The sequence below is a fragment of the Schistosoma mansoni genome, chromosome 6 (assembly GCF_000237925.1).
Source record: "Schistosoma mansoni strain Puerto Rico chromosome 6, complete genome".
NCBI classification, from domain to species: Eukaryota; Metazoa; Platyhelminthes; class Trematoda; order Strigeidida; family Schistosomatidae; genus Schistosoma; species Schistosoma mansoni.
Window position 1 is genome coordinate 18,463,404 of NC_031500.1, and position 13,198 is coordinate 18,476,601.

The window sequence follows — 13,198 nt, forward strand, 5'->3', positions numbered from 1 at the left end:
TTCTTAAATGCTTTTGTTATAGGCATTATTGTTATTTCAAATCATCTACTGCTCTTGTTATTCTTATCATACTCGATAAGTCTTGCTAGTTGAACGCCGGCCGGCTCAGTGGTCTATCGGTTAAGTGCTCTGGCGCGAGACTGGTAGGTCCTGGGTTCGAATCTCGCGAGTGCGGGATCGTGGATGCGCACTGCCGAGGAGTCCCATAATAGGACGAAACGGCCGTCCAGTGCTTCCAGGTTTTCCATGGTGGTCTAGCTTCAATGGACTCATGATTTCAACTATGAAAAAAGGTCTAAGAAATGTTAAATAACATGAATTCTTGTAGACCTTCAACTTATCCATTTTGTGTTTTTTTTCTAGTTTTAGGCTTAATTTAAAAATGGAATCAAGAATAAAAGATGCTGTTGAACGATTGGATCATCTTTATCAACGACTTGTTAATTATAAACCATTACTTGATCAAAATGTTCTAAATGCTGAATTTGAAATAAGAGCAAATTTTAAAAATTTAATAGAATTATTAAGTAAACGACAATCCAATCTACTTATTCAATTACATAATATTGCTAAAGAGAAATCTATACTCATTGAAAGGTTGTTTCCATTTCTTATTTTATATCTTAATGCTTATTGTTCTTTCTTTGACCAAATAGTAATATACAAACAATTGAATCTTTACGAAATGTTTTACTACAATCCTGTGTGACCAGAAACGAGATCGATTCAAAGATTAGTGATTATGTTAAACGAGCTGAATCAATTACATTAACAACAGATTTAGCACCATTTATTGCTTTTCATATAGAGAATATGCAATTGAATAAAATGATTTCAACATTTGGTCGACTTACATCTAGATATCCTGGTCATTTTGCTGATCCAAATAAACCTTCAATATGTTTACCACAATTCTTTGAAGAAGAAGAAAAAGAAGAGATAAGAATTGGGAATTCAACTCTTTCATCTACTGTATTCAATCGTGTTCAACCATTATGTATATGTAATGATCCAACACTAAATAAGTGGTTATCATTAAAAGAACATAAATGTAAACGAAGAAATTCATCTGATTCTTTAAGTAATATGGGTACAATGAAAGAGGAAGAGGATAAAGCGAGTTTTGCATTAAAAAATGATTATTTTTGGTTGAGTAAATTATCTGTAAGTGTGTTTTGTAACATTTTTAAAGTTTTCTTTCATTCTTGATTTCAGTGAGTTATAAGTCAGTCAGTCACAACGTAGAACTTCGTACGTACGTACTTACGTACATCAGTTCGAGTTGCCATACCACATTATCACAGAGATAAAGTTGTCGATTCAAATCCCATAGTGGTCAAAGTAGTTAGAGCATAAGCAGTAATGTGAAAGATTAGGGTTTGAAGATGTTATTGAAGGAGTATAATCCAGCGAAATAAATTTGGAAAGAGAAAAAGGATAGGGACATGAAGAATTCAGAAGATTAGAAATTGGGAGAACACAAAGAGTGGATGCACCTACTCCATTGTAAACGATTTTGAGCCATGTCATTCAAGGTCTAAGTGAGTTATAAACAACAACATAAAGACCTCTCACATATTATGCATCAATTCAAGATTCCATACTAGATCAGCACATTGAGATAAAATTATCAGCACAAATCTTAGTGATAAAATTAGTAACATCAGCGGTAATATAAAAGATTAGGGATCGTTTAAATAGTTTATCTGGTTACGTTTTTTTATTAAGGTTGTTTTCTACGGGGTGGGGTTGTCAACCCTGTGCCCAACCATCCTCCTTTATCCGAGCTTGGAACCCACAGTGACTCTAGAAGGACTTATTTAATTATTGGTAAAAAAAGGGCACCGAATACATATGCGCCACACAAGTCACTTGATTTGTGTGTGGGCTGTGATACTGCCTAGGTGCTCAAACCGAAGCAGGTGGTTTTCTTAGGGGGCCACACACGGAGCCTTTTACCTAAAGGTTTGATACACAAGGCAGCGGAGCAACGTGAATAGATACAGTCCCAAGGTAGCAGATGACTAACAATAGGTTCATACACCGTTTGTTCCCTCAGGATACTGGAGCCCATGTGCACCAACTCCCCTAGATGGACTCATCGTGTCCACCGACCCGGTTAAAGCGCCGGACATTCGCTTTTCGTCCTCTTACTCTTGTAAATAACACCCCTACCACGAGAAGGCAGTGAGTAGGACTTCCGTGGTAAAGGCTGTATACGCGTGACCGTGTAAGGGCATTTCGAGAGGGAGGGCGGTCCATCACCACTCTCGGCCGTACCAGAGCATTTGGGGGCTAGAAGGGCTGCAGGCGGATGATATGATTCAAGAAAAATGAATTCGTGGAATCAAAAGGTAGAAAGTAATGTTTAAAATCAAGATCTAAAGACAGAGTGAATTGAATTTACATCATTGTCACCAGTTCTAAACAGTGACACCCAAATTCCCCAACTATCGGTTGAGATAGTGGCACCGACCACAACCAGGTAGTCTCCATGAAACATAATAAGTGAAGCTCTCAACTCGCTACACAGATGTGAACTTGCTAAGTTTCATAAGTGATACTTCATTGTAGAGTTGGTCATACATGAAACTGATTACTCGTTGGAACGTGTTTTTACAATTTTAACCTTGGTTAACACTTTAAAAGGTGACAACATATCAATTTTTATTGTAGGAAAAAGAATCAGTACAAGATAATTTCGAATTCAATATTTCACGTGTACCGTGTTGTCGACCGGATTCTACACTAGTTCGTACTTGGCTTGAATTACGAGATAGTCAACCGCCGACAGTTGAACCTACATCTTATCATAAAGGAGAATTATACGGATTGAATAATACCTTAAAGCCCTCTAATTACTCGAGTATGTTAATTAAAAGAAAAGTTCGTCAATTGTTTATTATGGCGTAATGATTTTTCCAAATTCACCTATTAGGTTTTAAGACCTATTTTGTTCTAGTATTCGATATAATGTTCTTCAGTGTGTCACTGAATAAGTATTGACCGATGTTATCGTATCAATCAAATTGTAATGTAGCTATTACTCTAATCACCTTACGTCTATAATACATTTACCAACGAGCTACTCAATCTGGGGGATTCAGGATTTCATCTTACCTCCGATTGTGTATCAAGCAATATTATTGAGTAAATAATACCTCTCGTAATGTTTTGATAGTGATAAGCAATAAGAAGTGTTCTTAATGGAGAGGTGCCTTATAGTAGCCAAAGGAATTGGTTTCCAATTAACATGTTTTTTCAAAGCCAAAACCATATTCTATCTACTTCTATTTGGGCAATATAATCTCATCACTAAACTCCGCCTGTAGCTCTCCTAGAGTTACTGCCGGTCCCAAGCTCGGGTAAAGGAGGAGGGTTGGGCATGGGGTTAGCGACCCCATCCCGTAGAAAACTAATTCGCTAAAAAACGCTAACCAGAAAAAAAATAATTCAAACCATTTAAACTCTGCCCTGGGAGTTGAAGGAAGAATTATGACGACTCATGATGAAAGCAGAGATTTTTCGGAAGTCACGAGGTCGATGCCCCTTTTAACAACCAGAGCAACACTCTTTATAGGTACATGGAACGTCCGAACAATGTGGGAGACCGGGAAGACCAGTCAAACAGCAATGGAAATGAGGAGATACAACTTGGCAGTACTCAGAATCAGCGAAACCCATTGGACACAAGCTGGACAACGTAGGCTAGGTACGAGAGAGATGCTTTACTGAGGTCACGAAGGGGAAAATGCTCCACACATTCAGGGAGTTGCTCTAATACCGTTCAAAGAAGCACGAAATGCACTTGTAGGATGGGAATCTCATGGATCCAGGATAATCAAATCATCATTCAAAACAAAGAAGGGGATCACAATGAATGTTATCCAATGTTATGCACCTACAAATGATTGCAACGACGATGATAAAGATCAGTTCTACTCGAGGCTGCAATCAATCATAGGTAAGTGCTCAAGAAAGGACCTCACCATTCTGATGAGAGATTTAAATGCTAAAGTCGGATTGGATAACACAGGATATAAAGATATAATTGGACGACATAGATTAGGAGAGAGAAATGAAAATGGGCAGAGATTTGCAAATCTATGTGCATTCAACAAATTGGTTATAGGTGGCACAATATTTCCACACAAACGCATACACAAAGCTACATGGATCTCACCAGACCACACCACAGAGAACCAGATAGATCATATTTGTATCAACAAAAAAATCAGAAGGACAATGGAAGATGTAAGAACCAGGAGAGGAGCCGACATAACTTCAGATCACCACCTGGTTGTGGTCAAGATGAAACTGAAGCTGAAGAAACACTAGATAACTGGACAAACAGCATTACAAGGGTTCAATACAGCCTTCCTTCGAGATACTGACAAGCTCAACGAATTCAAGATAACTCTCAACAACAGGTTCCAAGCTTTACAGGATCTACTGAAAGGAGAACCTACGACGGAGGACAACTAGAAAGGGATCTTCGATTTACTGCTTAGAATGTTAATATTCAAGATTGTCAGACCCTAATATCGTCATCATCATCATCTCTGAAACAAAGCAGTAAAAAACAATGAACCTTGGTTTTAAAGTCAATTTCGATTGATATTAGATGATTGTTTGTTAGTTGCATTATCAATAAAGTTTATCCGCAAATTTTAAGTTCTTATTTGTCTAATATTATTTTCACTACATTACACTTAACTCTACTTAATGTAAGTCAGGATACAAGAGAGTTGGAACAAAAGAGTCTATACAGGATTTAAAATAGATACTTCTGGTATATTCTTGGTTTGTCTATCATAACTGATTGATTAAACATGGATTCATCAATGTGTTTAGATTTTTTTTGATCTTACATTAAACGATGCAGTTGTTAGAAGTTTATTCTCATAACAGTAGTAACCACAACTCTATGACCGACCTCAAGCAGTTGTCCCTTGGGCACTGCGGTCATTAAGACCACTTTTAACCCAATTTCCTTTTCAGGTAACTCTAGAAGAACCCTTCCACGGTGTGGGCAACCGGGAAGTGATAACTGCCCTCATACCTCTAACAGCACTCAACCACAACTCAATTAACATTAAAGTGCGTTTCAAGATATTGAATATGTGGGCATTATCTAGCGCTACATATTTATGATATTATACGTTATGTTCGTCACAGATTGGTCTCAATTGAAATAACATTAGGAATCATGAAGCACTGGATGGCTGTTTCATCCTGATATAGGAAATCTGAGCAATGTGCTCCTACAGTCCTGCCTGAAATTGAACCCGTAAATTTTTGGTTTAGCAGCAAATGTTTAACCATTGGAACAACTGGGTCAGCGTCCGGTGGTACAGTTTCAACTTTAGCCAATTTGCAATACAGTCCAACGATCATTCAATACTACTAATGACGATTGTTTCACTCTCGACATGTCTGAACTCTACCAGTCACGAATTCTCATTAGATCTTGGGGAGCACTTTGAAGTCACTAGTGAGGTGAAGAGTTTCGTACTAGGTCGGAGCAACTATCCAATGATCTCTAATTTTCGATGGTTCTCCGGCTGAGGTCACTTTGTGGTGAATACAGCTTACACATTGAACCAATCTCTACAAAACCTTTCCAACTAGAAAATGATATTAGTTAGTATTCAATAGTTAATTAGTTTTAATTATTCCGACCGGAAATTTCTAGAGTTTTCTTTAATTAACCCAACTACTTAATCACTTTCACTGTGCTTAAGTATTTACATACCATTTATTCTTATTTAGATAAATCTACTTCGGAAAGTTTTGATATATTGACAAATTCATCTCAAAATATGTCCAATTTAAAAGATTGGTTATTCTGTGATCCGGTAAGTTTGTGTTTTTATCTGTCTATCTTGTTTGTTTGTATGTATGGGTGCATGTTTTATTCTTTTGTTTGTCCTTAGCGGTTATCGTTCCGTCTTTTTTTGTTATTCTTTGTATATCAGAAGGGGTTTTGTGGAGAATTTAGTATTCTCATAGTTGAAATCATGAGTCAATTGAAGCTAGACCAGTGGAGTTCTACCAAGTCTGTTGTAGAGATATCAACTTACTGAAGAAAATTGGTGAACGGTTGCTCAGACTTCATGGATTGGTTGAGGTTAGACATTAACACCGTTGGATGCCAGCCGGCTCAGTAGTCTATCGACTAAGTGCTCCGGCGCGAGACTGGTAGGTCCTGGGTTCGAATCTCGCTCGGGAGGCGGGATCGTGGGTGCGCACTGCTGAGGAGTCCCATAATAGAACGAAACGGCCGTCCAGTACTTCCAGGTTTTCCCTGGTAGTCTAGCTTCAAATGACTCATGCTTTCAACTATGAAAATACTAAATCTCCACAAAAAACCCTTTCTGATAATTAAATAATAACCCAGAATTATTTCTTTTATTACAAAATTTAGGCTGAATTAAGAGATATGCCCGGTTTATCAACAAAACTTAATCATAATGATGGTCATGTTGGTTACAGTGTTGGTAATAGTACCAGTGAATACAGTACACGTCTAGTGAAATCTTCTTGGCTAATACCAGAGAATACAACTTTATCAATCAATAAAAATATGTCTACACTCTGCATAGATTCGTCAAAAATCAATGATTTAACAAAGAATTCATTATTTCTTGAACATATTTTTCATTCTGGACCAATTGATTTATCACGTTGGTTAAGACAATCACTGTCGTCGTCGTCGTCATCATCACCACCCCCACCACCACAATCGACGGATAATAACAGTAGCAACTTGTCAACGGAACAAAATCAATCTATTAATGAAGAGATGAATAGTACTACATCACAAGTTAGTTGTTGTGTATTAAATCAATGGTTAACAGGCATACTACTTTAATTTGAAGAAGTTTTATGGGTTATACTCGATTCAGATTGAATTCAGTTGGAGTGCCATTAAAAATCTGAAAACACTAGAAGTCATAGTTTATGCAGTTCAGAAATATCGGGAGTGAATCAGTTGTTCCTAATGGTATCAGACGCCGACTTAGTTGTTCCAATAGTTGGACGTTTGCTGCAAGGTCTAGATGTCCTGGGTTTGATACCTGGGTGGGTCGTGGATATGCACTATCGTGGAGTCCTGTGTTAAGATGAAACAGCTGTTCAATGCTCCCTATTTTTCAATGGTATCCCAACTGAAATCAATCTGTGATGAATATAACCTACAAATATACTACTTTTTCATAATTAATAAATGTTATTCTACCTAATTGAACTTAATATACGTGTAATTCTTAAGATTATTCTCAATAATAATTTCATTTGATTCAATCCTACTAATTGTGAGTACGAGCCTAATGTACACTAGTTTGGTTATTTAGTAAGTAAGTAACTAATGTTGTAAGCGTGAGTCAATTGAAGCTAGACCACCATGGAAAACCTGGAAGTACTGGACGGCCGTTTCGTTCTATTATGGGACTCCTCAGCAGTGCGCATTCACGATCCCGCACTCGCGAGATTCGAACCCAGGACCTACCAGTCTCGCGCCAGAGCACTTAATCGATAGACCACTGAGCCAGCCGGCATCCAACGGTGTTAATTTCTAACGTCAACTGATCCACGAAGTTGAGCAACCATTCACCAATTGTCTTCAGTGAGGTAATATCTCACGACAGACGTGGTTTAAACTCCACTGGTTACTGCTTCCAGGTTTCCCATGGTGGTCTAGCTTCAATTGACTCACGCTTTCAACTATGAAAATACTTAATCTCCACAAAAAACCCCTTCTGATAATTAACTAATGTTGTGTTTTTCACTGATCTTCAATGTTGATCTGATGTAATAGAACCAGTTGTAGAATTTGTACATCAGTACAAATTACCATTCCACATCAATACGACATAATGAGGTTAACACGATAAATGGGAATAGTATCGAAGTAGCAGTTGTACTAATGATAGTGAAGAGTATTTAGAAAAGAAGAGATGAATTTGAGGAATAAAATGCACAAAATATCGAAACTAAATGCTTAAGCGAAAATAAATAATGAATGCATCCATATGTACTGTAACCGATTTGGAGTAATATCACTACCTCTCCAACCGCTGATCACGTTTATCGCGCGGACCCCAATAAGGTAGTCTATAACAACTATTAGTGACTTGACATAAATAACATTAATCCCTGTTCGGTAATCAATTAATTGTAACAACTATCAAGGCTCAGACCAACAGTAAGCAACTTCATATGTTGATCCTATGTGTTGGTTCGATCTCTTATAATTTTTCTCCAATCTATTCTTATGACAGCTAACACAACAGGTTCAAGGTAGGCGGCGGTTAGCTATACGTAATATTTATCCATCGACCACTTCAGTTTATGAAGAACCACAGTGTCATAGACCGATTTCTCTCGCTATATATATGCAGTTGTAAACCTACCTAATGAGTATTTAAACTTACATTGAATATCCATCATATGCCAATTAGAGACTGACCAGTTGCAGTCCTAAAACATCGATGGGAAGATACTAACACTAAGTGAACTTAAACTTCACCCCATTGCACAAGCAAGTGGCTATCAGGACTCAGTGACCGAGTGGATAACGCGATGGCGTTTGAATCGAAAGGTACTGGGTTCGAGTTCCAGAGTGAACATCAACTCTGAGATGTGGCAGGTAAATCCAGCTGACGAGTCCCAAATAGGACGAAACACGCGTCAAACTGTATTCCACTGCTAGCCACTATTCATCTTTGCTTACCTTACTGACAAATTGTTTATTATTATTCTGTATTTCACTATTAATGCATGTTACATCTTTCAGACAAATGAAATCACTACAATGAATCCAATTAAAAATATTGAAAGTAGCGATACTCTAGTAGAATACTGTCCAAAATTTGGAATATGTCAAGGTGGTCCTGGTGGACCGACATGTTGTGGTGGATGTTCTTTATCAATGAAAAAAAGGAACTCAATTGATGCATCAATACAATCAATCACTAATGAAACTTCGGTAATTGGTAATTCATCAAATACACTAAACATTACTGAGATGAATTCATGTGATAATAATAATAATAACTCAATTGTAAGTGAATTAAATCGTATTGCAAACAGTGATTTAAAGCAATGGATTGTTAATGATAAGCCAGAACAGTATAATAGCAATGTTGGTTGTTATTCTGATCGAAGGCAACAATTGGATTCTGTTCATCCAGTAACTCAAAAGTAAGCGTCGTATATTCTCTTTTTCTTTTCTACTGTTTTCTTCTGTATTTATGCTTAATTGATTGTCAGTATAGCATTGTGGAGATTGCTAAAATCACGAATTGATCTAAGCTAGATAATCATTGAAAATTTTGAAGCAATTGACGGTTATTTTCGTCCTAGTATAGGACTCCTTGGCAATGCGCATCCGTGGCCCGCGTCTGGGAATCGAACCTAGGACTTTTGTTCGCGGACGTAAACGCTTAACCCTTAGACCATTGATCTGGAATCCGATGGTGTACATTTCCTAACCTTAGTCAGTTCATGATATTGCGTGAGAGTCTTCCGTGTGAGTACACTCAACATGGTTGAACTCTGCTTCTCATAGCTTCTCACCAGAAGCTCAAAGGGCAAAGGGTAAATGGAACATATTTCACACCATTAAAAATGTTATTCTCCTTTCAATGCTCACCTTTAATTATATGCGCCTTTTCGATAGTCGCCCTTAATAATGTGAACTGTTTCTAACTTTTAAATCACGGAGCTGGATTTCAGTGATTCAGTTCCAACCTAAATCAGTCCATGATATAACCCGTCATTCGTTGTCATCGGTGATATCTGAAAGTTTTGATATAAACCGCTGGCTGTATTGTGAGTGCAGGTTGTTGGGAAGTCCCACAATAGAAGAAAAGTATCTAATGTCCCCTTGTTTCCAACGGTACCTCAGCTGATGTCAATTCTTGACTGAAACTACTTATAAATTAATCTAATGCCTCTAGTCCCTTTTGAGATATGGGAACTCAGCAGTTTTTAGTTGAACACATTACAGAGAAATGTTTCTTTTTGAGGTGCTTGATAACAAAACAGGTTTAAGGGTGGTCTTGGCAACCTGGAAGCATTTAAAATATAACTTGAATTTTGTCACACATCACCTTTTTGTGACTGATTTCTAATCTGTTAACTCCGTACTTCAAAAAGGCCTTATCACGGATGTGTGAAGGTAGCATCGTTGGGTACTCTGCTTGTCCGAGGTAAATACCTTTATAACGCAAGTCCCATGTACAGTTGGCAATATTCCACCACCCTCAAGTCTTAAGTTTGTTACCTTTAGTCTAAAAACTTATTAACTGAACTATAAAGTTGTCTATACCTAAATAGTTTTGGGAAGATACCTCTGCTTGGTTTTTAAGCAATTTTTATCTCGAACTGTGTAGAATTTACTACCACTTATTTATTTAAACACATTAATATTGGTACAAAGGGGCACCAGATATATATGCGCCACACAAATCTCATTGGATTTGTGTGAAGGCTGTGATACTGCCCAGGTGCGCAAACTGAAGCAGGTGGTTTTCTTAAGGGGCCACACCCGGAGCCTTTGATCTAAAGATCTGATCCATAAGGCAGTGAAGCATCGTGAGGAGATGCAGTCACATGGTAGCCGGTCACCAACAATAGGTTCATACGCCGTTCGTTTCATCAGGATACTGGAGCCCATGTGCACCATTGGTTTGGAATGAGGGTTTTCCAACTCCCCTATGTGGACCCTCCGTGTCCACCAACCTGGTTAAAGCACCGGACATTCGCTTTTCATCCTCTCAATTTCGTAAACAACACCCCTGGTATAAGAAGGGAGTGAGTAGTACTTGCCTGGCATAGGCTATATATTCGCGTGGCCATGTGAGAGCATTTCGAGAGGGAGAGCGGACTCTCCCCACTCTCGGCCGTACTAGGGCATTTGGGAGCTCGTTTGAACGTAATATGATAAGTCGTGCTGATACAGATTTGCACACGATTGTGTATAGTTGATAGTACCTGACTGATATGTCCGTGTAATTGATTCATATGCCCGTAACTAGTTGTTATCTCTATGATGATGTATTCATGTTTTTCTCGACACACGGACACACATATTCTATTTATGTTTATTGAACCTCTATTTGTTTGTCTTTTTTTCCTTTGCATATTGTTATAGTTGTTTAACATCATCAGCACCTCAAACAAACTTTTCTGATATCGATATGGAAATTGATGGAAAGGGACGTGGTGGAGTAGGAGAACTAGATGAACCAGATACATTATCTAATCGTCCTATTCTTCTATCACCATCAATTGATATCAGTGATTGTAAATCTAAAGAATTCAATGAGAAAATATTTTTATCATCTAAAAAATCTACATTGTTAACACAAAAACCATTATCCACATATGCTCATTGGTTAATTTAATTCAATAGAATAGTATAGTCTCTTCGTGTCCATATGAATTTTTAACAGGAATTGTTTCTTTGCCAACTCTCTCTCTCTCTCTCTCGTTCTTTCTGTCTCCTTCTGTTCCATTGTGTATGGATAATAAATAGAGTCCTATTATGTGCTAATGCTTCTCACTCACTCATTCACCCATACTCATTTGATCCCTAAAACTATGCTTGATTTTCTTTGACTCTTTACTTTTTCAATCATAAATTTATTTAGTTTAAGATTATTAATAATTTAATCTGATTTTATCTGAATTCATTTGAACAACATGAGGAATGGGGGGGGGTGAAACGATGGATCAGAAGTGACAATCATTAGTTCCTATGGTTTCTAATTGTAATCATGATATCATTTCAATATATATCTATGGTAATTGGTTTACATAACTTTGTGTTTTGTTTTGTTTTGTTTCTTTTCTATTTCAACATAGAATGATGATGTACGTTTTACAGGGTATGTTTGTTGATTAAATTTTTTTATTTTAAGAAAGATGTAGGACGAAACGGCTGTCTAGTGCTTCCAGTCAGTCAGTCAGCTACAACGTAGGACCAGGCACATATATGCATCAGTCCAAGTTGCCATAACCTCATTAGCACAACAAGATGAACACCAAATTCATAGAAAGAGTTACTTCAATGTTAGTAATATATAGAAGAAAGATTGTATATAAGGATATAGTACAGGAAGAAAGACAGATATGAAGCAATTTTAATCTCAAGGTTTAAGGGAAGTCAGAGAGTGTATACACTTATGTCATTGTGATAGATTCTGAGCCATGTCACCTAGAGTCTCCAACCATTGGTTACAATAGTCATGCGGACCCCGACCAAGTAGTCTGCATCTACCGACATGGCTCGGACTAGAAGTTAATGACTTCAAGCACTGATGCCACGTTTTGGTTTGGCCACCCCTAACTCTTTTCCAACCATCCCCTACACTAGTCAGCATAGCGCGTCGTGGTAATCGGTGTTCAGGCATACGTAACACGTGGCCTAACCATCTCAGTCGATGAAGATTCATGACCTCATCAACTGATTTACCATCATTCCCTAATCTCCAGTGCTTCCAGGTTTTCTATGGTGGTCTAGCTTCAATTGATTCATGATCTCAACGATATAAAAAAAATTACTAAAATCTCCACAAAACCTCCTGATAAAGATGTAATAACTTACTTTTGCATTTCAATGTAATCATCGTTATGAAATAGAGTTAAATAGATATATTTAATGATAATATGACTACTAATTGATCAAACTGATACGAGTACATTGAACTTAATGATTTTAAAGTTGCAAAGTATTTTCTTCTAGACAATCCTTCTTTTTTATTTTTGATTAAGATCATGAACTGATCAATGTTAGATCGCTAGATCTTCAGAACCTACTTGGTCAACGTCTTATTTTTGTAATCTTATTTTGAAAATTTGAATTCCCTGTTTTCGCGCCAAAGGCATCCATTTTTACCTTTAGTTTGTATTTCTCACTTGGAAGGACCCTAAATTTCATTGATCTGTTGTCTCTTTTGATATGCTATTTTGTGGCGTTTCCCAAGGACATTTTTATGCTATATACATACGCTTGAGTTGTAGTTGTTGTTGTTCCTGCCTTTGGCTGCTTGTGAAATATATTTTTCCCTGGATTTCTCCCTCTAGCTAGTGGGTCTGGGACGCATTGGAATAGTTATGTCTTGTCATTGTGTCGCTGAGTCTTCGTTCCGTTCACCGATTTAGGTGATCTTGTAATCTATTCAAACACTGC

At 37.5% G+C, this 13,198-nt stretch overlaps 1 protein-coding gene across 1 annotated transcript; it reads left to right on the plus strand.

The window, feature by feature from the left end:
• Positions 1–382: 382 nt before the first annotated feature.
• Smp_009250 (hypothetical protein) lies at positions 383–11,825 on the plus strand (the record flags this gene model as incomplete). The annotated part of the gene is made up of 6 exons (XM_018798494.1): positions 383–597; positions 657–1,164; positions 2,677–2,886; positions 6,428–6,826; positions 8,798–9,204; positions 11,159–11,825. 6 exons carry the CDS (start codon positions 383–385, stop codon positions 11,409–11,411), a joined length of 1,992 nt encoding a protein of 663 aa, XP_018653430.1. The 3' UTR covers positions 11,412–11,825.
• Positions 11,826–13,198: the final 1,373 nt, after the last annotated feature.